The 25,357-nt window shown below is 42.0% G+C and overlaps 3 protein-coding genes across 3 annotated transcripts; 2 read left to right on the top strand and 1 right to left on the bottom strand.

Annotated features, from left to right (window-relative positions):
- Positions 1-684: 684 nt before the first annotated feature.
- Positions 685-4,805, top strand: isg20 (interferon stimulated exonuclease gene). Its single transcript, XM_083666191.1, has 4 exons — positions 685-736; positions 1,224-1,979; positions 2,115-2,315; positions 2,796-4,805. The coding sequence occupies exons 2-4, from the start codon at positions 1,242-1,244 to the stop codon at positions 2,994-2,996; spliced, it is 1,140 nt and encodes a 379-aa protein (XP_083522317.1). The 5' UTR covers positions 685-736; positions 1,224-1,241; the 3' UTR covers positions 2,997-4,805.
- A 4,073-nt stretch (positions 4,806-8,878) lies between these two features.
- Positions 8,879-11,333, top strand: rlbp1b (retinaldehyde binding protein 1b; the record flags this gene model as incomplete). Its single annotated transcript, XM_083666186.1, has 6 exons — positions 8,879-9,001; positions 9,533-9,737; positions 10,000-10,178; positions 10,306-10,464; positions 10,729-10,839; positions 11,205-11,333. Exons 1-6 carry the CDS (start codon positions 8,888-8,890, stop codon positions 11,331-11,333), a joined length of 897 nt encoding a protein of 298 aa, XP_083522312.1. The 5' UTR covers positions 8,879-8,887.
- A 3,481-nt stretch (positions 11,334-14,814) lies between these two features.
- On the bottom strand, positions 14,815-24,309 carry abhd2b (abhydrolase domain containing 2, acylglycerol lipase b). Its single transcript, XM_083666216.1, has 10 exons — positions 24,278-24,309; positions 23,249-23,474; positions 21,405-21,580; positions 20,545-20,712; positions 19,899-20,082; positions 18,537-18,629; positions 18,203-18,304; positions 17,987-18,056; positions 17,804-17,888; positions 14,815-15,236 (listed from the first exon to the last, which is right to left on the bottom strand). Exons 2-10 carry the CDS (start codon positions 23,458-23,460, stop codon positions 15,028-15,030), a joined length of 1,299 nt encoding a protein of 432 aa, XP_083522342.1. The 5' UTR covers positions 23,461-23,474; positions 24,278-24,309; the 3' UTR covers positions 14,815-15,027.
- Positions 24,310-25,357: the final 1,048 nt, after the last annotated feature.

Raw genomic sequence — 25,357 nt, 5'->3', positions numbered from 1 at the left:
ATGATACGACATTATGCGCATTATCTGTATCTCCAACATGCACATTGCCTAAGATCGTGCCTCCCTCCACTGGATCTAATGTCGTCTGTCATCTGTCATTTTACTGCATGTGCACAAACAATAGTTAATTTAATAGTGGCCTATTAAATTAACAACATTTAAGTAATCGAGCCCAGGTAGTATCATGTAATGTGCTTTGCAGTTAATGTTGAATTTGAATTAAAAAAAAACAAAAAAACGTTTTTACCTACATAGCATACATGCTAATGTTCTCTAACTGGTTACAACTGCCAGGTCTCCAATTCCCTACCTTTGTCGACTGATTTGAATCCAACATTTTGTCATACCGGAGGCAGTTGCGTATTTTTAATTTATTTATATATATATATATTACAACAAAACAATTCTTCGATCCACCACCATAACTCGAAAAACGCGATGAGTGCGTTTGTTTACTTGGTAGCTTCAGCACCTTTCCTCTCGCTACCATAACAGGTTCAACATTTGACACTGACTGTACCAAAGAATATCAGAGGGCAGCTACACGCCTAAGTGCTGTTTTGTCTTTTAGTCTGATTGGTTAAAAGGGATGCTACTTTCTTTATTATCCAATCAGTTAAGTACGATTACATCCGTTTTGGCTGCATGAGCCAATCGCTAGAAAGGCAGTCAAACTTATCAGTCCATGGTCGTCGTCTGGACATGTTTTACTGCATGGGTACACGTGTCGACAGAGGTACGTGTTGGTGATTTGTATTGATCAGCTATTGTATGTTTTAGTGAAGCATATACATGGTTATTGGGTTTCTTCATCTTTAATGAGTCATTGAGAGTGATTTTGTTAATTTCGGATATAAGCACTGGGAACGAGGTTTTTTTTAGCATAGGCTAGCTGTCTAGCTATCTAGGAGAAGCTAGCAAGGTTAGGTAGCTAACGCATTTGCTACATTTTGAAGACTGATACAATGTTGTTGTTAACCCTAATCAAAGGATGTTCATGATGTCAATCTAAGATAAGATTTTGTATGATATTGCCTGCACCGAATGGTCTACCGGTCAGGCAATATGTCTTATGATCATATAACGTATCCACATGGCCCCAAAATGGTTTTGAGGATTCCCATAAGTTTTACTGCAAAGTCAAGCTCAAGTTGTTCACTAAAAACAGAAACTATAAGCTAAATGTATTAATTTCCAACTGATTCATTTATTTTGTTTTCAAGATGTGATGCCAATGCCATATGGATGGAACAATGTCTAAAGCAGGGACATCAAAAGGGAGCAAAATCCCTCACAATTCTTCTTCGAGACTTCTAAACAGTTACAGATATTTAGTACGGAAAACCATGCTACAACGTGCTGTGGAGAATGCCAAAGCAAGGAAGAAGCGTCAAAGGAAGAATAAGATTGCTAATCTCAAGAGAAAGAGGATAGAGGATAATACAGACACACAGAACACTACCAAAACTGTAAAAAGGAGAAAATTACGCGACAACGAACTAAAAGTTGAAAGTACTCTAAACTCCATTGACTCATGGACTTGTGTTGCTAAATTTGGACTGCCATTGCCCCCTCCTGTTGAGGGGCCTCTGACGTCTGGTCCCAGGGAGACCAACGAAACTAGCCACCAGATCTCTGCAACCAAGACCCTGGTTGTGGCCACTCTGAGTGAGTGTTGGGAGGTGGACAGTGGGTTCTCATCCGAGGCCAGCCCTCCGGCCAGCGGGCGCAGCTCGCCCAGCCGTAGCAGCATGTGCCCAGCCTTAGTTGTGGCCATGGACTGTGAGATGGTGGGCACAGGGCCAGGCGGCCGCTGTAGCGAACTGGCTCGCTGCAGCCTTCTGGATTACCATGGCAACGTCTTGTATGATAAATACATCCGTCCCTGCCAGCCTGTGACAGACTACAGAACCCGCTGGAGTGGCATTCAGAGACACCACTTGCAGAACGCTGTGCCCTTCCCTGAGGCCAGGACAGAGGTGATGGAAGAGTCCACCTGTCTTAATCATCACAATACTCTGCATGTGTCATGATTCGTGTTATTGATGATTGACCCTTGGCTTGTCCTATGCATACTTGCTAAACACATACTAACCTGTCTTGTCCTTTACCAGATTCTACAAATACTAGAAGGGAAGGTGGTGATTGGCCACGCTCTGTGCAATGACTTCCAGGCCTTGGACTCCGTCCACCCAGGTCATATGATCAGGGACACCAGCTACACGCGCCTACTGAGGCAACTGGCTGGCTTCCCTACCAAGCGCTGTGTCTCACTCAAGATCCTGTCCAATAAGCTCCTCAACAGAAAGATACAGGTGAGGCTGCCTTCTAACACCCACAACTAGCAAGCAGACCTACATACTGGACTTCATTATCTCCCTGGCTCAGTGGAACCAATGGAATGTGTGGTGACCACCTAAAAGATGGTTGTTATTTTTTTATTTTTTTATTTAGTTCAATTTGAATAACTTGTGTTGGGTGGCTTTTGTACCAATGTGTCTAATTTCATTTAAATGGACACTTCACTTGTTTTTTACCTAAAAATCGTCTAGATCACCTTACAAATGTGAAAAGAGTCCAAATGCGTTCTGTAGATCAAAGCTAAGTATCAGTAGCTTGAGGATTAGTGAGGTAGGTAATTACATGGTTTTGAAAACTACAATGAGCTTAAGGGAGGAGTGAGCTTTCAGGCTACTGCCTGGGTTGTTTACATCCATAAGAACTGTGCTAGCACATACATCTTGTGTTTTACTAACGTGCATCTCTTTGGCCCATTTTTGTCTGGTTCCTGACAGGTTGGAAGGAGGGGTCACAGCTCAGTGGAGGATGCCCTCGCTGCCTTGGACCTGTACAAGCTAGTGGAGAGGGAGTGGGAACTGGACTTGCAAGAGAAAATGAGAGACCGAGACATAGGTGCCCTCCCTGACCCTGCTACCTCAAACCACTACATGCAGGACCAGTATTGGCCAGAGGAGCTGACTGATGATAGCCAGTAGGAGGGACGAAGCTGGGTGAGGGATGATGCAGAACTAGATAAGGGACAGGGGTGACGCGTTAATATATTGAAGTCCTGATGGATGGGTAGTTGAATGAAATAATGGATAACTCTTCTGACTACCTGGTGGTTAACTCGTTAATGAAAAGTTGTATCTTGAATTCACTTGGTTAAGCAAATGTATTAGTGATTTAAAGGGATAGTTGAGCCTATTTGAATGTTTAGGTGAGATATCATCTTACCCTGAGTTGTCCTCTTAGGCCAGTAGTGAAAGGTTCTCCGTTATCTACTTTGCTACCGCAGCACAGGTTAGCACTGCTGTCTCCAACAGATAGGATTTATTTATTTTGAATAGAATGCACATGAAATAATAATTTTAAGCATAACTCACAACTAAACATTGTTGGTAGTTTCTATGAGGAGATTTTGGCATGTCATTTCAGCAATGCTAAACTAGTTACCGTTGGAATCCTGTCTATTGGAGACAGCGCTGCTAACTGTTAGCCTGTGCTGCGGTAGCAAAGTAGATTAGTTTAGATTAGATTCAACTTTATTGTCATTGTGCAGAGTACAAGTACAGAGACAACGAAATGCAGTTAGCGTCTAACCAGAAGTGCAAAAAAGCAGAAAGTGCAGTGTGAACAGTATATACAGGTAGTGCAGTATATGAGCAGTATAGTAGTGCAGTATAGTATAAGTAGTGCAGTATATGAGCAGTATAGTATAAGCAGTATCTGAATTAGTAGTAGCATTGGTAGATAAGAGAATCAGAGAACCTTTCACTACTGGCCTACGAGGACAACTCGAGGTAAGATGATATTTCACCTAAACATTCTTTTAAAACTTAAAAAACATACCAACATATTATCTGGATTTTAAACATGTGTTTTGGAAGTTTCAAACAGCATATTATTGTCAAAGGAAGAATAAGATTGCTAATCTCAAGAGAAAGAGGATAATACAGACACACAGAACACTACCAAAACTGTAAAAAGGAGAAAATTACGCGACAACGTACAAAAAGTTGAAAGTACTCTAAACTCCATTGACTCATGGATTTGTGTTGCTAAATTTGGACTGCCATTGCCCCCTCCTGTTGAGGGGCCTCTGACGTCCGGTCCCAGGGAGATTGCTGTGTTTTGGCAGATATTTGCATGGAGTTGTATTGAGAAGTTGTGATATTAATAATAATGCCATTACAGACATGATTGTGTTGATTTTGTGAATAACTGTTGGAATTGAATTTTGGTAATGCGTGGTGCTCTTAGTGTTGAACTCAAGACTTGAACACACGTGACTAGCTCACTGCTGCTGCAAAAGTTTCATGAAGATGATGCTCCAACAGTGTTACCTCCCCTTCATAGAAGGTCAAGTTGGTTTTGAAATTGCATAATAACATACAGTTTTAATGTCTGAAAATGTTTGTTCATGTGACAGAATTCCTGACTTTTCTGTAACTGCCCGTTTAGTCACCTTATAATGAACCATACTGCCATTCGGAAATGTTATGCTGCTCTCCTGTAAAGACCCTGATGTGCCCTGCTAAAAAATCAATGCATTGAAATAAAGATTTAAACAAAGCTGTGATAATGTCTTTTTCTGTAAATAAATGAAAACAAATCCACAGTTTTGTGATCTGCAAATGCGGATTTGACAGTTCTAACACTGAAGTGTTGTATTGAAAAATGATAGCTACACAAAGCAATGCTTTGATTTAGAACTTGATTGAACTGATTGTCACTGTTTTCATTTTTATTCACACATTGTGACATTTGTTAGCAAATGTAAAAGCATTTATTCATGCATCTTCAGCCATATTTACAAATTATTTGACATTTATTAAAATAAATGGTTTACAAATCAAGAGGTGTTTGTGTAAATTATATTTGTGCTTTGTCTTTTTGTTTACGGATCATGGTACACATTTGTGAGTTGTATTTATTTGCAATAATATCTGCAGTAATCCATCTCCATACACTGTGCTCACTGCTGTTCAGTCATGTCCAACTTTTGGCTTTCAAATGTGCACCAAAATGTGTATTGAGAAATGTTTCAATGTTTGTCTGCTTTTTGGAGTCCCTGTTTCTACATTGACATTCACAGTGGTGCAAAACATGAGCACACTGATCTCCTGGATTGCCAACCACTTGGTGGCATTTCTCACCACTGCATTCACCCCTCTCATTGGGTCAGGGGTTGCCTTGATTGAGGGGAAACACTGCCAATATGGTGTCACCGAACACTATGCAATCCACCAGTTTATGCCATTTTTGGATCAGCATGAGCACTAGCAGGGCCAAAAATCAGTCCTGCCAGCAATATGTAATATGATGACAGTGGTCAATCTTCAGTCTAGATTGACCTCAGTACATCCCAGCCATCCACTATATTTTTCCTATTTATGCAAGAGAGGACTCCTGTGCATTGTCATTGTGTGGCTGTCGGTATTTGGTGTATATTCATGGATAGTGTGTTTGTGGGCTTCTTAATTGTTTTTGCATCGTCTCTGTGAGAGTGTCATGTTTTATTGGGGGGTTGGTTGTCTGTCTATGGTCAACGTCATTTGTATAATACCAAACAGGTCTTCAGAGTTCATGAAGATTGAGTGTGTCTCTAGCAGAAGCAGAAGTCTATGGTGGTTCTCTGCTCATGACTCATACACACACTATTAAAGCTTTTGCTTGGCCCTAGGGCTCAGGGTTGACTATTATAGCACAGAGCCTAGCATTGTGTGGTCAATCCGTCCGATTTAGTCCATCAGACCCCCTCATTGAGCGGATCAGGTCTGATTTAAGAGATTACTACTGCTCCACTCACCATTGCATCAGTGAGAAACGTGCACCGGTGACGTTTGAGCTCGAGAAGAGAATAGCGCTCACTTCCAATATCCCTCCCTTCATATTATACTGTAGTAGCACACATGGCTACCTCTGTACCCACCCAAAACTTGCCTGTTTACTTTATGGCAGTTTCTTGTCACATATAATTTTTTTACTCCAAAGATTTTACTTTCTCATTCACCCTTTTCCTTGTTCTTTAGTTTCCATTATTATTATTGTCTCTCAGCCCACTAGATTACTCAATACTACTCAATGACTTAAACTAAATAATCTCACCCTTTCACTCGTTCTCACCCTTATTCTGTTGTGATTGGTCAGGGAAACTGGGTCCATGTGTCCTATTTGGAACATAGCGTGCACTGATCACATTAAGTAACAAGTCTCTACCAAATAAGCTTTGGTGCTCCATTCTTCCCAGTCACACACAACAATTTGAAAGCCAATCTGACCTATGTTGGATAATGGGACTCATGGCTAATTTGGGCTTCATGTTTACTAATATGAATAGATTTTATTCTAAATCCTGATGGAATGATGGGGGGGTATTATTGGATGGGGAGGAATGGAAATGCAATCACAGAATGAAAAACACCTATAAACAACACTTATAGCTCTATTTACAAGATTCCTTTTGATGTCAGACACAGTATTGTCAACTCTGAAACTGAGGTTGATAACAAGGGAATGTTCATGTTTTACTGTTATTAAGATGATGAATGAGAACTAAGAATAAAATATGTTTTTTTTTTAGCTCTGCATGTTCCAGTTCTATTGATGACCTTTTGATGACCTCTTGGCCTGGCGGCTCCATTGGTGTGAACCGTGGGATCCAAACCTATCATCAAGCAGAGACAAATCTCCCACTTCACATGCATGTTTTTACATGTCTTGTGTTTTGGACAAAACTGTTCACATTGCAGGCTATGAAGAGAGTAACAATAGCAACTTTTTATTTGTTCCAAGAAGCACTAGAATGCAATCAACTCCCCCCCTCTCTCCCACCCCTTCTCCTTTCACCTCCCCTGAAACTACCTCTGACCTAAAAGTGTAATACCTTCCATTACAACACCGCTTCCACCCCTACGTTCCTCTGAGCCCACCCCATCCCTTCCAGCATCTCAGCCATTGGCTTAGCATAATTACCCTGTTCCTGCCTTCCCTCCTTCCTTCTCTCTCCATCCACTTTTATGCTAATTATCAAAAATATCTGAGGCATTGGGCGTAATCCAGTGTGACGCCACTAATCCCGACACTACAAAGCATAGGGCCCGGTCGTCCTGCTCCACACAGACATCTGTGACTCTCTGCAGCACGCCCAACCCAGCCCAACCACCAGGTAAGGCTCAACCTCCTCCCCTGCTCAGGGGGTTACTGATTTGGGGTAACTGCTGCGACCATGCTCCCTGACACCCTGGGGGATGATGCATTCCAGGCCCAGCAGGAAGGTTTGGCAAGGTCTTCACATGTCGAGCTGGGTTTTGGCAGTGTTGATGGATTGTAATATTTGAATGGGGACAAATGAGGATCCTTTTTTACTCAGATAAAGAGTAACAATTGTTTGCAATTGCGCTTCTTGCTCCCTTATCTTGCAGGCCATTTCTCTGCATGGCTTTCCATAGGAATTTCTGGGTATGTTGGGGTTAAATCAGATACATAAGCAAGACTTTGTGGTTGATAGACCTTCAAATAGGAATGTTGTTGTTGATTGATATTGATGATTTAAGATGGGAGCATATCAATGTAACCTGGAGTGCCAGATCACTACTACTTTAGAAAGCTATGTAGCTTGCTAGTAATGGTTAATGTTAATGTGGACAAGTGGAATGCTTCAGCTTCCTTGTTCTCTAGCCTACAACTTGGATTGTTAGAAGGCTTGGTAGTCCACAGTCTAGTGGGATCTACTAGTGCATCTGGGATCAGGGCATTAAGAGCTGCAAAGCTTTCCAATTGCTGTAGGTATTTAAAGATGGACTGTATAGGTTTGCAGTGCCTTATTTAACTGGTTACCCATGCTTGACTGTGCCCTTGAAAATGTGCTTTTGTCTCATTGACATTATGTTTGACAGGTGTTTTTGTGATATAACCTGTTGCATGCAGAGTTCACATGAGATGCCTGTGTATGAATGTAACCACTGTTAAAATATGTAGATTAGAGATCTATACAACTGAGATCTATACTAGCTGTGTACTTTATTAAGGGGAAATCATTCTGAAATTGATAAAATCTAAAGATAGTAGGAGAATAAGACAAGCAAAGCTCACAGTCACTAGGGGCACAGTCACAGCTCACAGTGCTAATCTTGTGCACAATAAGTGTCTTGTTTCTTTTTATATTTTCCTGGAATCCAAATGCTCTCCTTCTGAATAATCCCTTTTATTTCCCAGTGAGTACAAAGCTGCTCTAAAGACCTGAAAAAATGGCTGTTGTCGTAAGTACAGTTCAGCTCCTCTCCTTTTGCATGCTACAGTTTACATGATTGCACAGTAATAATAGTTTGGTTGTTTTTATATCAGAGAGTTGCCAAAACTTTAATTGACTGATTAGTCCATGACGAGGATGGTGACATTGTTGACCCAAGTCAGATTATAGAGGCTATTGGTGGGTACTTAAATCCAATGATAATCAATAATCATATCATGGACTGTGGTCTTTATTGTTACCATTTACATACTAGCTCATTGTGTAATATATGTGCCCTTCCATCACCTAACTGTGACATGGACAATGGCAGCTCAACATTTATCAAGCACAAGGCGATCATTAGCATTGGATGCCGTCAACAGCTAGCCTTAGACGCTAATCTGTGATCTCAGCCATAGGCTTTGCTGCATTCATGTGAGGGAGATTAGCCCATGCTAACACTGAAGCCTATTGATACAGGCCACTTGTAGGATAGGCATTTGGATTAGAACTGGTATAAACCTCATCCCTCCTTAGTCCGTCAGTAAGTCTTGTGAAAGAATGCTGTTGTTGGCGAGCCCCCTTTCTTGAGTCATGATTATGTCATAACCCACCCTTCCTTGCCTTCTTCACTAGAGTGGAACGTTCCGCATGGTGTCAGAGGAGGAGCAGGCTCTCAGGGCCAAGCTGGAACGCCTCACTGTCAAGGACCACGGTCCAGTCTTTGGATCGTGCGCCATGCTGCCTGACCACACCATGCAGAAGGTCTGGGGGTCACTCTTTCAAGTCTCATACTGTAGATTGTCTCCACAGTCTTGCATCAAGATTTTTTATCACCCACTAAAATGCACACATAAACCATGATTGTCATGTTCTCACACACACACAAACTGCCTGTATTCATATGCCCTCCATTCCTTCCAATGTCATTACCCAGCACTACATCTATTAGATTAACAGCAGTCCCATGTCCATCTTTACGTAGCATGTTAGTGATGTACTCCTCTCCAAGACTACTATCCTGACCAACACCTCTTTCTACCTGTAGTCAATGCAGTCCTGTCCAGAAACAACCCTTAACCCCTTGGCCTGGACACTTGTGTACATCTCAAATAGTTGGATAGTTTTAAGCATATGGTGAAACTTTACTTATTAGAGTGCAACCAGATATACACAAGTGTCTAGGCGAATATACATAGTCTTAGGACAGGGCCTTCCTTTTGAGGTTTTACTGATTCAAACCATTGAGGCTAACCGTTATCTGAGGCTAACTGTTGCATCTCACACCCCCTGCAGGCCAAAGACGAGCTGAATGAGACAGAAGAGAAGCGTGTGTCTGCGGTGAAGGAGCTGCGGGGAATTATCAAGGAGAAGGCGGACACAGGGGACGAACTGGCCAAGGGGGTGCAGGACACCTTTGGGGAGAAGCCCGACGCTATGCTGGTCCGCTTCATCCGCGCCAGGAAATACGATATACCCAGAGCCTTCGACCTCATGAAAGGTGAGAGGCACACGAGAGATAACTATGCCATTGCTATTATACCTAGCTACCTCTAACTATGAAACAACACAGTAATGAGTATATAAATAGTTTTTTGTCCCATTTTGTTATCAACTCTGTATCTTTTCTCTGTACTCATCATTGACGACAGCATCATCTATGCATGCTGACGATCCTGAGATTCAACAACATGCTTTACACTTCAAGGGTTTTTGTCTGTTGTGGTGCCTTGTTGTTGATGACCCTACGTTTCTTTGTGCAGGATACGTGCGCTTCAGGAGGGACTACCCTGAGCTGTTTGAGAACCTGACCCCAGAGGCAGTCCGCAGCACCATTGAGGCGGGCTACCCTGGCATCCTGTCTAGCAGAGACAAGTACGGCCGTGTGGTGCTACTCTTCAACATTGAGAACTGGGACTACGAGGAGATCACCTTCGATGAGGTGAATGCAGGGGGAACCCACAATGCACATACACAACTAATGCTTTAAAGAAATTAGTTAAAAGACCGAACTAACCTCTGTCATGTCGCCGACAGCAGTTTTAACAATTGTGTGTGTGTTCCAACAGATCCTGCGTGCTTATTGTGTTATCCTGGAGAAGTTGCTGGAGAACGAGGAGACTCAGATCAACGGCTTCTGCATCATTGAGAACTTCAACGGCTTCACCATGCAGCAAGCCTCCGGCATCAAACCCACCGAGCTCAAGAAGATGGTGGACATGTTGCAGGTAACATAACTCATGTTGGCATGTCCTATTACAACACATTTGTTTATAATCCAATGTGCAAATGTGTCAAAAGTGCTTGTTATTGTCATGACCCCAGAAACAGATACCTAACCATCTATTTAATCAGTATATGCTGAGTTTTGGAACAGCCTAGCTGAGTTGTGATTCTCTCCATACAGTAGCTCATATGATGAGGATGACCAGATGCCCATAATGATAGTGAGATCTCTGAACCTCTCTCTCTCTCTCTCTTCTGTTCGTTAGGACTCCTTCCCTGCCCGTTTCAAGGCAGTGCACTTCATCCACCAGCCCTGGTACTTCACCACCACATACAACGTGGTCAAGCCCCTCATGAAGGGCAAGCTGCTGGAGAGGGTGAGTGAAGCTGGGACAGAGAAGGAAGGGAGAGGGTGGGGCAATGGTTGGCGAGGGGAACATGTTTGATTCAACAAGGAATTGTGTGATGCCTCATAATTTAAAAAGAAGGTATGAGATAACAATAAGCTATGCCTCAACAGAACAAACAACAAGTAGGAATGGGTTCTGAAAAAATATGTTAAAAAACTGTATATTTATTAAGGAAGATTTGTTGAGGTTTGCTGTCTTGTTGTGTGCTATGCATTTGTTGTTATTAATGTTATGCGATTAAAGAATGTAAAAAACATTTACAAAAATAAAATGCGTTGAGCAGCCAATGTAGTCAATGGGAGAACTAACTGTCTATCTCTCCTTCCCCTCAGGTGTTCGTCCATGGAGACGAGCTCGACAACTACTACAAGGAGTTTGATGCCGACATCCTGCCCTCCGAGTTTGATGGCAAGGGCTCCAAGTATGAGGGCAAGGCCACGGCAGCGAAGCTCTTCGACTGAGCCTCCGCAACCCCCTCTCAATCAGGCTGGTACCCACACATATAGACTCTGGAGAAAGACACTTGGTTTAAATCTAGGAGTGTGGCTGTAGAAGAAAAAAAACATGAGCGTGAAATTGCATTGTTGCTGTTGTTTTCCAGGGGATATGTAAAAGTTAGATGTCCAACAAAGCACATCCAACAGCACAGAGACCATTAGCCTTTGCTAAGGCATTATCTGTGTTGACACCCTTACCACTGAGTGTAGCAAGAGAGAAACATGGTTCTGTAAAACCTTATAAGAAACCCTATGCACTTGAATATGCTTAGTTAGTTCTCTGCCTTAAAGTCACCGTGGCCTTATACCTGTTTGTTTCCAGTATACCTGTTTGAGCCAGTGACAGCTTGCTCGCTTGCTTGGGGGCCTATGACCATCATTAAAAGGTTATGAGCAGAACAATGATGAGTGTACGCACACGCATACACACCCTCAAAGTGACAGATGTCCACATCAAAATACAAGTGCTTGGAAATTAGTAAAGTAAACTAATAAAGTTTTACCCTCTGTAAATTGGAGGCACATGTATGTCACCACTGAAAAACTGTGTACAATAAACTGTATATAAAAGGATGACTTTATTTGTGTGCGAGCTCCTTCTGAGAATGCACATATTGGCATTATATACACATATCCTGAAATTGTGGTAGTCTTATGTTGGATCTTTGCACACACAAAGTTAAAATTTCAAGTAACATACACAAAGTCAGATATCTACAAGAAAATAATTTATTAAGGGATACAAGTTCAAACAGTGTTTTCTCCCGACGAGTGTATTCAATTACACACCATTACCTATTGGAACCAAAACACACGTGATTATTATTATTCCTACATCACGCCAACGTTTTGATTCTACATGATGATGATATCTGAGTACAGCATCGTACAGCACAACTATAAAGAAGACTCCGTTTAGAGAGGGACTGTAAACAAACAATGAAATAAGGCAAACAAGGAGACAATTCCATAAGGAAATCATGAGAAGGTGGTAGAAGTCATGTTACTGGATGCCTCTCAGCAAGTCTATCCCTCTTTGAATCCCAATCAACCCCTAGCCCCTATACCTAGACACTTGTGAAGATTGGATAGGGTTCAGCTAAATGGTATTGGCTCCATATTGACCTCTGATAAGCAAATGGCAAAGATTCCACCTGAATCCACCTGAATCTAGAATCCTCTCAGATCCACACACGTGTGTATGGGGTAGGAGTTAGGAGTTGATATGGGATCATGTTCTAACTCCTCTGTTACCAATCCAACATTAACATAGTAACGTATGGCCCATTTTATACCATGGAATACAAGCACAGCTGACAAATGAAGGAGACTCTCGAGGGAACCAAGCCACGTAACAGTGGTTATTCTGTATCAATAGAATTTCACACAATAGAACAGTTTACATTTTTTTGTAACAGAAAGTGAAAAAAAGAAAGATTCAGACAAACAAACAACAAACCAAAAGAGTGTTTGGCAGGTAGGGCAGAACAAGTAGGGTAGGCTGGAAATTACAATTTGAGAGAACTCAAACCGGGCAAACCCTTCTTCCAAACCCAGATTATCAGACAGAGACTATTGCAAGGCAGTAGAGGGCGCAGTTGCTCATAGAAGAGGTGAATAAGCCCTGGGCCGGTAGTTATCAAACCACTCAGAGTAGGACAGTTACTGTGCTTGAAAATTCAGAGTGACGCATATTTGGTTCTACTTCAACTTGTAGGCATATGAATAAAAGCAAGTTATCAAGATTCTTCAGTTATATAATAACCCTTTTTAAAAATATATAATAACCCTAACCCTATACTTTGTCATAACTCCATGAGTATTTAGGAGTCCTCAAGAGGTGTCCTAACTTGTTATCAGTAGGCTCTGCGTTACCAATAGATGGCTGCACAATGTTTTACAAATATTTGACAACACAGAGCTCCTTAAGACAACGGGATAGGGATGGCATCATTCTTGTCACTTCCCCACTTACAGGAATGTAGTATTGTGTGCTCCCTAATAAAAGTAATCCTTGAGCCTTTTGACAACAGGGAAAATGCAGCAGTGAAATAGCAACGATTTGGCTTTATCATAGACGACCATTACCAGCGCAATAACTCCAACATTAACTTATTACAGCACCACACATCATCCGAAGATGTTATTGATTTCCCCACCACCCAACGTCAAATTTTTCGCAAACAATCTGCCTTCATGAATATTGGTGCTTGCTCCCATATCGGGTTTGCTCCAAACATTGAAAATCCAATGCAGTCGTAGTGACACTATCTGAATTCAAATAACAACACAAGTTAATTAACATTACAATGCACGATTGATACCACCTTTTGTTCAACTTGAGGGTAAATCATGTTTATGGATTCTTTTGGTATAGGCCTAATTATCACAATCATCAATGCTGTACAACAATACCCTATCATGTTTTGTCATTAAGGTTAAGGGGTAGCATTGCACTGATATGCATGAAGACTTATTGTTTGCGGAAAATGTGATGTGTGGTGGGGAAATCAATAAAATCTTTGGATGATGTGTGGTGCTGTAATTAATTAATGTTGAGTTATTGTGCTGCGATGGACCCAAATCATCTCTACTGCACTGCTGCATTTTCCCTGTTGCCTTGATGGGGGGTGCTTCCTCATAGTTTCATCAACATGATATTCAGGTTTTAATACATCACTGATATTTCCAAACTTTGCAGTTAATGTTTTGCGTACTGACCATGTTAACTTGGGACGACATTACCGTGCGCCCATATCAGCAACATTTGATTAAAATCAAAGATTGTGCTCACCATCTCCTTGCGAGGGCTAGGGCTTATACATAGCCAATATGGGCATTCCACCAGAATTATGTTAGTACATTATGTTATTCTTTACCATAAGAATTAACAACATATGGATTTCAAAAGCATAGGATTGGTGTAAGCTTGGGCTCTGTGCCAACCTATTCCATCTAAATCCAGGTGGGGGAGTGCATACTTCAGGAAAAGGATGAAGAAATGGGGCACAGCAATGGACGATGGTCAAAGAGGAAGAAAGCTAGATAGAACAGAGTACAGTGGATCATAGCACACAGGACATGACACTCTTCTCTCCATTTCATCCCTCATACCAAACATCATGTGAGAAAACTGACCGACTACGCCATTGTGGACCCACACAACTGTTGGCATATGAACAAGCCCTGGGTTAAGGCTTTCAATGTAAGTCCTTCACTACTGAACGCACAGGTTTCTCAACTCTAGTGACAGTCATCAACAATGCTGTACACAGAAAAGGTCAAAGGCAAGCAACTGTGCCATAGGTCATAGGTCATTCTTTCTCCATTAAAGAGAGGACAGTCAGTCTTCCCTTGTCTCATCGTCTCCTGTACATGTTTGTGTCTCTACACACTTGAGTCCCTTTGAGTTGGAGTCAGTGACAGAGAAAGTGACTTGGTCAGTTGCTCTTGATAGACGGGGGTTAAGGTGTCTGACAAAGGGACAGGAGGAGGTAGTGAGGAGAGATTGTGTGTGTGTGTGTGTGTGTGTGTGTATGTGTGTGTGTACGTGTGTGCGGGTGTGTTTTTTATACAACTTTGAAAAAACTTTGCCCGTGGGTACTAGTCGTCCCCTCATCCCCGGAACACAGTGTGCACCTGTACATGTGTGCACGTATTAAGCTTTGGCCTGTGGGCAGCTCTCTGGCGGGCGACGTGTCCTCTGGCAAGGTGGTCTGTTCCTCTCCCATTGGCAGATGGCATTGGCGTAGCCCACGATGACCTTGTCCATCCAGGTGAGGGGCTGGGGGAAAAGCACAGCCCCCTCGAAGAAGCCCAGGTGACCCCCGTGGAGTGTCAGGGCAAATATCACATTCTGTTTCTTCTCTGGAGGAGGGGGAGAGAGAGGGGAGGTCATCTTATTAGCTGTAACTTTAGCAAGAGCAACACTTCCTACTCGTCCATCAAAATTAATACATAAATAGACAAATACGACTAAAATGTAGCCAGAACCCAGTTCTAAAGCCTTATAAGATCCCACATATTGATCAAGTGATAACTAATTGAGATGCAAATAAACACTGAGTAAGTAAAGTAAGCCCAGAATGGCCCATAGGGCAAGAGCCTATCTACTATTTCTGTAGCGTGAAGCAGCTTGATGTACAAGTACACCCCCTGCACAGCACACTAGTCACAGGGCCTTACCCCCAAACAATCTCCATAGTGCTGAGTGCCAAGCAGAGAGGCATCAGGTCCCATTTTTTTAATGTATTTGGTATGACTCAGCTGGGGATTGAACCCAGTGAACACTCTAACCTTAAGGGCACTGAGGTTGTAAATAAACAACAAAAGTAATATAATAGTATTGAACAGATACATCTATTCTATTTCAATCTATTACACTCCAACACATATGCAGTAAATTATTTTCCATCTTTAATGGTAAAGGTAACTGTCTCTCGGATGTAAAGGTACCTGATTGGACAATGTAATGACATCCTAATTAATAGACTTTCTCTCTGCGGTAGAGGCAGTGGTGTCTCCCATGTAGTTCTACCTGCAGTCACAAACTTGGGTTTCCTCCATGATATGCGACTCTAGCGTCCTTTCCCTTTCCGTCACCCAACACTCTTAGACACAAACACCAACTTTTTTCTCTCTCTCTAGCTGTCGTGACATACTAACACTCACTGCAACCAGAGAGGTTGCTGTAGAAATCCAACGCATGCAAGAGAGAGATCTGGCTACAAACTGTGGCAGGCTGTACTCATTCAACTGCGGTGAGGTCAGTTTTTTTGTCTGGTTTTGACCAGAGTTGTGGGTCAAATCCATTTAATTGTAGGGGATGAAATGAAAACGGTTCATTATTGTCTATGAATAACTCATTCATTGAATTTTAATACGTCTACTACTGGACAAACGGAATAGAACTCAACCCTGGTTGTTATAACACCACCAAAAAAGCTGTTCAAGTATTCAGACAAAAACACATTTCTAGCCACAACCAACCCCTTTTAACTGCGATCCAAGAGGGACTCCACCATTTGGAGGCAATGATAAAGCCAAGCAGCAACCCTTTCCAGATCAGGCTTGCCATTGGTTGTCTGATCCCTAGTCTGTCTGTATGTAAAGTAGGTTAGTGGGGAAGTGGTGGTGACAGGTGACCTGTAATTAGTAATTAGCTCCCAATATGAAGGCCTGTTAAATGTGTACACACACAAGCACACACACACACACGGCAGGTCTGAGTGCTTAGCAGAGGTACACAGAGACAGCTGGCGCCCGCCGCTGGGCTGAAAAGCCCAGGCTCAGCTTCCTGTGACTTCCAGCGATAGACAGAACACACACCGCTAATGGGGTTTAGAGCCAGTCAATGAATGAGTAACACTGTAAACATCTACCTGCCTAAGACGCAACCAATATCTATTTCAGACTCTGTTTGTGTGTCTGTCTTGGGGGGGGTATTTGTATTTGTGTGTGTGTGTAAGTGGGGGGGGGGCAGCCCCAGAGCTGTTGATTTACAATACAGGGGCCAAGACAGTGACTGCAGGCCACTGAGACAGCAGGACTGACTTAGGAATAGGCCACTGGCATGCATGGACACACACACAGGTCACACTCATGGTCACATACACACCTATAAATAATCCCACAGCACAGGGGATCGCATGACTCTGAAAAATTCAACAAGACTGTCTGGGCAGGGAGAAACTGAGGAGAGAGTGCTTAGACTTTATCAACACTTAGGAGACGGTATCCAAGAGAGAAAGGGAGAACTCTGGCTCACTTGGAATGGTGCAATGCAATGGTGTTTGTTGAATAATTACATGTCCTACTACTAACTATATAAAAATTACACAATTAACACCTAGGATCTACAATCATTTAAAAGATTGCTATTAATCAACTAGAAAAGGAAGTTCCTGAAGAAAATTTGTGGGCTTGCAAAGTTTTAATATGGCAGTGGATACAGTTTAAAGTTGGATTGGACTGTTAAGCTTCAAAGATAAAAGTGGAGCAGTATTGTGGGTATGACCATAGCAACAGTATGCTATTCATTGGAACCACTGTTAATTTATACAACTTTGAAAAGCTGAAATTTTAAAAAGTCTAAATAGTATCCAAAATCTGAATGAAATTTCTGAACGAAACTGTAGTCAGTCTACACATTTTAAAGTTGAATTCTGCTGCCAAGCTTAAAAGATGAAAAAGGAGATACATTTTGAAATTTCCCCATTCAGAGCAAATGGCCATAGGAATTAATACGATTTCAGGCAAATTCAAGTACCGCGTTGTGTGTTGCTTCACGAGCACACTAATAAGTATGAGGAATTTCAAGAGTTGTACTACTAACCCTAACCCACTAATAATAAAAATTATTGTGAGCAAGAACAATAGTTGGACATCCTGACGCAAGCCACTAATTAGGAATCACAATCAATTCAAGAACATACCTGCAAGTGTGCGTGGGATGGTCAACAGTGACTGATGGACCAGAGGGTCATCTGAGGAGTTGACCAGGAGAAGTGGCACATTGACCTGAAATAGGGTTAGTCAGTCATCATCACCATCACCACCACCACCACCACCATGTCATTGAAATGTTATCACAGTAGCTCTGGAAAGGTTTCACTCACATTGTGAATATAATGTACGCAGCTCTCCTTCTCATAGTATTCTTTTAAGGAGTCGTGGCCATGGAACTTCCTGTGAAGCACACCATGAAATACATGAGACACATCATGAAGTAGAAGCTACAGCATGAGGCCATAATAATTAATGCTCCAGGGATGATTATCGTCAACAACCTAAAAATGGCCACCACAGAATGACAAGGCCCAACACACGCCTACCTCATGATGTTGTCATCGATCTGCATGAGAGACGTGGCTGTGTACAGTCTACTCAGGTCTGCCTCCTCCATCTTGGTTGAGCTCATCCCAAACAAACTCCCCCTGCCAACCAGAAAAAGAGCTATCATTTTAAAAGGTTTGAATAACAGCTTGAAACAGTCAACAGACAGTCAGTCAAGTCAACAACGTTTTCAAAAGTACATTTAGAAAAATTCTGTTGGGATTTGGTCAAACTTTATCTTGGTGTCTTAGTTGAAAATCCTGTTCTGTGGTTATGAAGACAGTGATATCTCAGACAGGGTTAGGGTTGTTGTTTAGGGGTTGTTATCTGTACCTGTGGGAGAGGATGATCTTCTTCATGTTGTCTGCCATTAGGAAGTTGTACAGCCTCCGGCACTGGTCCCACTGTAGGAATGTCTCCTGGGCCCTGGGTGAGAAGAACACACAAATGTTAATGATCACACACAATTATGCAGTGTTTAATGAGATGTATCGGCAGAACTGATGTTATTGTTGAGGTCATCAACAATATAGTCAATTGAAATCTTACACCAAAGTTGTTATAACATGCTGAATTTTATTCCACCCACAAGGAGAACCAATTATTGCAAGGCACACTCTGATGTAAAATTAGGTATAAAGAGTAATGCGCAGGGAAATTAGTTTTTGAGAAAAGGTTAAACATTGTTGCCAAGATTTTCTCCCAGGTCTGTCTTTGTCAATAAACATCTATACGCGACGGTCTGATGTTTCTTCATTATTGACCATCAAGCCTTTAGAATTGATTAACGTATTATTGGCAAACTTTGCACAGGTGCAAACACTTAGCAAATCTGGCCCTGAGTAACTATCACTGTGTGTGCATGCTTCTATATACTGTACAAATATGTTTACAATTTGAACAGTACATGCTGTGTGGTTAATATAAGTGCTTTGGTAGAAAGATTGTACACTGTATCTGGTTTGTATGCATACCTAATGGTCATATGTGTTGACAGCTTTTATATAGCTGTGTACACTTACTTTAGTTTATTTGCACAGTGCACAGTGAGTGAACAGCTTCTGTGTCTAAATGTGGACTGGTAAACAAACAGTGTATATTGAGGTCTCAGAGAGCCTTGCCTAGTCATCACAGGGGTGGCATCACGTGGATGGGCAATGCTCTGAGCTAGATTAAACAGATGCTGCGGTGCACAATAGCACTGTAGTAAAATAGAATATCCATGGCCTACATATGGGGATGAACAAAGAGACAAGACCGCAGCATGGGCCAGACCGACTGCCTCGCCCCCACACACACACATGCACTCTAACGGGTGTGCACATGCACACACACAGCCTAAAGAGGTTTGTACGTAAATGCTTTTGGATGGTAACCGTGAAGAGTGTTCTGCCTTCATAATATATCTTGCAAAAAATATATACAGCACCAGCAGTAAGTAATTAATTAAATGATTTGCTCTAATATGCGTATTCTGGACCACATTTGCGAATGATTTATCAGTAACCAAGATGTAGAATGTAATTCAAGATTGTAGATTAGATTATATTGTGATGTTTCACAATAAAAAAATAAAAAAACAGTATCAAGTACAAAATACATCCTACATCACTTAATCAAGTTAACATTTAAGGTACAGTAATGCTATGAGGGTCTAATTTGTAGGCTTAGTTCTTCAACTGAAATGTTCCTCACCTGAGTGCACTGTAGCCCTGGCAGACACTGACACAGCACAGCACTCTCTCCTGATTGGTCTTGTTCTCTCCCAGGAACTTACACACAATGTTGCCCCCCAGGCTGAAGCCCACCACTATCAGCAGGGTCTGGGGGAAGACCCTCTTGATGTAGCCCACCATGGCTGCAAATTCCCACGTACAGCCTGGGAGAGGTGTGTGTGTGTGTGTGTGTGTGTGTGTGTGTGTGTAGGGGGGGGGTCACACAAACAGCAAGTCATTACCATTATTAGGGATCACTATCAAAATAAGATACAAGCTCTCCACAAAATAGGACAAAGACTACAGCTGCTACAGCAACAAAGAACAGTCACTGTGGGTGGGCATTCTTGATGTTACCGTCACTGTCAGTTCCTTACTGAAAACAATTGTTGGGAAGAAGATAGAAGATAGCAATTGCTATGGCTATTGCCGACCCAAACCATACTGTGCTGGCTCGGATATTTCCCTTTCCACTGTCCTTTCCACCACTGTTTCAGCATCAATGGTGGATGTGTTACCAGGCCAGCCCAGTACAGCTCAGCTCAGTGTTGTTAATTATCTAGACTTCCCTAGAGTTTCCTTTTTGACTAAACGACAACAGTATGTTCATTTTGCATTTGACTTACCGTAGGTGAACATGCGTGGGGAGGTGAGCTCGATGTTGGGCAAGGCCCCTAGGTGGTTGAGCACAGCACACCTGTAGCCCTGCCTCTGGGAATGGTCCACAAAGGTACGAATATAGTGCTTCTCGCTATGGTTACCTATCCCCGGGCAGATCACCATGGTGATGTCATCTGCAAAACACAAACAAACACACATGTACAAACACACATGCAACAGGGGAATCACAGCGCAGACAGGGTGATGTGTGTTCAGTTAATTGGGGGTTGAAATGAACGGTATTTTTCTCTCAGGGGAGTGTCTTGCTAATGGTGTACCCCATTCAAGTGCCCTTGGGAGAAGTTCGCCACACAAGGTTGAGTAACTCTGATATAAACAAGCACATACATACACATTCATGTATTTGTAACAAGGGCCTTGTCTTTTACATCACACAGTTACACAGCTCTTGTATGAGGAAAAAACATCATGCAATACATACAGTAAACAATATCTTGTCACATCGGTTATTAATCAAGTGGATAATATCTATTTGACTAAAGTCAATCTTTCCCTTCTTGGACATATTGAGGATACATATGGCAGGTTTGGACACTGATACAAAGTGAGCCTGTGTGCCTGTTTGGCAATACAATGACAAGTTGCCTAAAGCAGAAAAAGACTTTGGCTGGTACATGTAGTTCTTCCACTGAAGGGCTGGTCTCAATAGTAGATGCCCATCATTAATGTCCCTTTCCAGTTTTAATGCCAAAGTACATGGAGGAAAGTAGGGCTGCTTCTTCTTTGTTTATGTGTATTGTCCCTTAGGGCCATTGTAAAAGGAAGAAACCTACTTCAGACTATTGAGAAGCACCCAAAATCTCACCTCCAGTTCTGTGGTCCCCCAGGGGCTCGAACAGGTCAAAGGTGGCGGTGGCTCCGTCCTGCATGGGGAGGTACTTGCGGACACCACTGGGGGTCGGCGAGCTGACGCGCCCCATCTTCCCATACAGGGCAGTCTGCAGGTGCCCACTCTTCCCCCACAGCAAGGGAGGAATGTACCTGTGTGAAAACACACACACAGGCCACTGAGACAGCAGGAATTACTTCCTAATCATCCACTTTCTTATAGTGTACTTGTGTACTCAAGCAATAGCAAGCTAGCAAAGTTAGCTGGAAAGCTAGCGATTTTTTATGTAGATGACTGGTGCTATCTTAGTAAAAAAAATAAATAATGGGACAGTGAAGCATTTTTTTGTCCTTTTGACTCTATACTCTAAAAGTTACTCCAAAATCAAACAAATAATATGAGCTTTTATTTAAGGGTATTTCTGTACATGTTTGTTTCACCATTCAGAAATTACAATACTTTTTATACATAGTCCCCCTTTTTCAGGGTGCCAAAAGTAATGGGATAGATTAATATAATGTCCAAATTAAGCAAACATGTTTAGTATTTGGCCGACAATGAGACCCATTGACTCCACTAGATGCTGAGTATCTTCTAAGGTGATGCACTGCCAGGCCTGTACTTCAGCCATCTTCAGTTTTTGTTTGTTTTGAGGTATTTTTTGCCTACAATCTTATCATCAGGAAATGAAATGCATGTTAGAATGGATTTAAATCTTAAGATTGACTTGGCCAGTTCTGGCCCTGAAAAACACTAGTTGCTATGGCATTATGTTTTGGATCATTGATGCGCCATCCAATTAATTTGGCTCGATTTGCATGTAATCGAAGAAAGATTCTGTACACTTCAGAATACATTCTGCTGCTGTTGTCAGCAGTTACTTCATCAATTAAGACAGGTTAGCATGTTCTAGTGGCAGCTATTCATGCCCAAACCATAACACCCCCTCCCCCATGTTTCACAGATGAGGTGTTCTCAATCTTGGGCAGATCCTTTTTCCCCCCAAACCTTCCTCTTGCAATCACTCTAGTATATGATAATATGCGCTGTATCTTTCCACAAAACCTTTTTCCAGGCGCTATAGGCTGGGTTTTGGATTTTTCTGCTTAATAATGGCTTCCTTGACTTTTATTGACACCTCTTTGGTCCTCATGTTGACAGACACCAATAACAGACTCCAAAGGCAAACGCCAAGCCAAGAATCAATACTAGACATTGACAGCTTTCTTATGTCTGCACAAATGAAGAAGACACCTGAATAACCAGAAACACCTGTCAAGCCAATTGTCCCATTACTTTTGGTGCCCTGAAATAGGGGGACTATGTATAAAAAGTGTTTCTAAATGGTGAAACCAATATGTACACAAATACTCTTAAATAAAAATGGTGAATCTCTACTGTAACCTCATACAAATTGTTTGATTCCAAATCCAAACTTTTGTAGTATAGAGCCAAAAGACGAACAAATGCTTCACTGTCACATTAATTACGGAGCGCACATATTACTCCTAATTGATCCTATAGCCTGAAGCACAGTCACAGAGCAGGGGAAAAGGGGTGTTACATAACAGAGCTGTGTGTCTCTTTGTATGAGAAAGATACCATGCCTGAGCCACAGCTAGGATTGACATTAGATTTTACTGTAAAATGTTTGTGTGAGTGTACATACAGTATATTAAGGGTGTATATGGTGTGTGTCTGTCTGTGTGCATACTTTCAAGAGAGTGAGTGTGTGTGTATATTTGCTTATTAGTGTGTGCCTGTGGTATGGAGGGACAGCTTACACTGTCTGGGTGGGTAGCATTAGCAGCAGCACTCACTCTTTGGTCAGTATGGGGCAGGACTTGAGCAGGTAGCGATTCAGGGGGGTGTCCTGGTAGGTGATATCAGGGGGGGCTGTAGCACTCTTCAGATTTAGGCAGCGCACTAGGATATATAGCACTGTTGCCACGGCAGCCAGCTTCATGCCATCAAACATGGCTGGCATCTCAGGGGCAATGGTGTGGATATCGCCCTCCGCGAGAGCACTCATGGTTGATGGAGGACCTATGTTTAGAAGCAGTTAACATAGCATACAGCAACACATGGCACATGGGTGCAATGGAGAACAGACAGGAGACATAGCCAATAATCAGAAAGAAAGAATAGCCATATAAATATGTGGTGGCGTTCAAGATTAGGGAGGAAGATTTTTTTCTCATGAGCATGTCCTTATTTCCATTACAGTGGATGACTGTCATTCATATTCCATTCACCCAGCTCAATGTAACATTGATAGGTTTAGGTTATTTACATACCCACCAGGGGCAACATATTGAAATGTGCCCACCCTATACCCATTATGAGGTTGCTACTGTACAACCTAGCCTAACCAAGTTTATAACACAGGTGCACAGGAGGAGAGTTACATTGGAGTAATCAAGGTGGGAGTGACACATTCAATACCGCCTTGCACTCTTGTTTGCATCTAGCTGATCTTATCACCCGCACACCCAGTTCACTTTCATAGAAGCCAGAATTCCTTCTCTCCTCTGACTACACAATGGTGCTACCCTAGAGGGTGCTGTGTGTTCAATTGAGACTACCGTAGACCTTTATTGCAAAACAGTGGGTTTTAATCAGGTATTTGGTGACATGTGAATATATCTAGTAGTCGTTTTATTTAAAACTGATAACTTTTTAAATGTTTCAACATTTTTCTGAAATCACTGAGTAGGATGTTCCTCTTCTAAGTAGCTTCCACTGGTGACATTCACACACTAATGACATCAAAAAACACACAAAAGGAGAACAAATATAGAGTACGAATGCAGCAGGATAAGAGTCAAAGTGTGAAATGTTTTGCCCACCTTATTGCCTTGCCACTCTGATAATAATACACTTTCTCTCAGTCCCTCCTTGGACTGTGTGTACAATTACTGAATCCCAATCTGGTCACTGCTGGAAAAGAGAAACAACAATAAGTGAACCATTAGCTTAGCCTAATGTCTGTCACTACTGAAAATTAATTTATTGAATTAGCACCGAGATTAGTATTGTAGATTTATATGTATGACTACCCACACTATCATGGTATCATTTACATTGACAATCAGACGTCATTCGTGTTGATGTCCAGAGCGTGCACACATACGGCTACAATGTATCATTTGCCCATCTACAATAGAACGCAACAAATGATATTCTGTGCGGATATCAACAAATGCCACCAAAAGTGTCTCAATACAGTATTCGAGTAACTGACAGTGAGGATGAGAGATGTTTATCACTGAGACAAAAGTACACTGCCCTCTGTCGACGCGCTCATTTTAGCACGCAGTTACAATATATTCTGTAAAAAAGCAGCAAGTCAGCAGTTGGTTAGCAACCATGCACAACTACCATTTTTGCCTCGAAGATATTTAAGTCGGTCTCTTCGAGCATACGTCCAAACCTTTATCCCTCCATACCTGTCCAAAAGCTCTTTAGATATCTGTGCATGCTACTCAGTTCGCCTCCCACTATTTACTATCTGCGGCATTCACTGCAGTCCAGAGATGCAACACGTCTGTTCCGTGAACGATAATACTGGAACTCCGCCCACCTACCTCGGGTGTATGGAAATTAGGATGTCTTCAAAATAAAAGCGCCCACGTTTAACTTGTTTAAGCACTTAGAAATAGTAAATATACGGATCCCACAATAATACGGGATCCACAAATTATACGTAATGTATCTCAGGAAATTAATCCTCTCAATGTTTTATTTGTGTTTATAAGGGTTTGCAATTATTCTAATATCCTAATTACCCTGATGAAGGACTGCTAGACTGCATTGGGCACATATAATGTGACTGTACACAAATGTTTTTCTAAGGCTAAACTTGATTTTAGTACCAATCTACTAAGCAACACTTCTATAATATGAATCAAGTGAGTTTCAACCAGCGG

This window comes from Argentina silus (genome assembly GCF_951799395.1).
Source record: "Argentina silus genome assembly, chromosome: 3".
Taxonomy (NCBI): Eukaryota; Metazoa; Chordata; class Actinopteri; order Argentiniformes; family Argentinidae; genus Argentina; species Argentina silus.
The sequence above is the reverse complement of the archived record's forward strand: the minus strand, read 5'-3'. Positions and strand labels throughout refer to the sequence as shown.

Excerpts from the sequence above, each read along its gene's own strand:
- isg20 (XM_083666191.1), top strand. The coding sequence starts at position 1,242 with ATGGATGGAACAATGTCTAAAGCAGGGACATCAAAAGGGAGCAAAATC. Across the intron at positions 1,980-2,114 it reads TCCCTGAGGCCAGGACAGAG|ATTCTACAAATACTAGAAGG; the intron begins GTGATGGAAGAG and ends GTCCTTTACCAG. Across the intron at positions 2,316-2,795 it reads TCCTCAACAGAAAGATACAG|GTTGGAAGGAGGGGTCACAG; the intron begins GTGAGGCTGCCT and ends GGTTCCTGACAG.
- abhd2b (XM_083666216.1), bottom strand. The coding sequence starts at position 23,460 with ATGAGTGCTCTCGCGGAGGGCGATATCCACACCATTGCCCCTGAGATG. Across the intron at positions 20,713-21,404 it reads GGGGGACCACAGAACTGGAG|ATGACATCACCATGGTGATC; the intron begins GTGAGATTTTGG and ends TGTGTTTTGCAG. Across the intron at positions 15,237-17,803 it reads CATCCCACGCACACTTGCAG|AGAAGAAACAGAATGTGATA; the intron begins GTATGTTCTTGA and ends CCCCTCCTCCAG.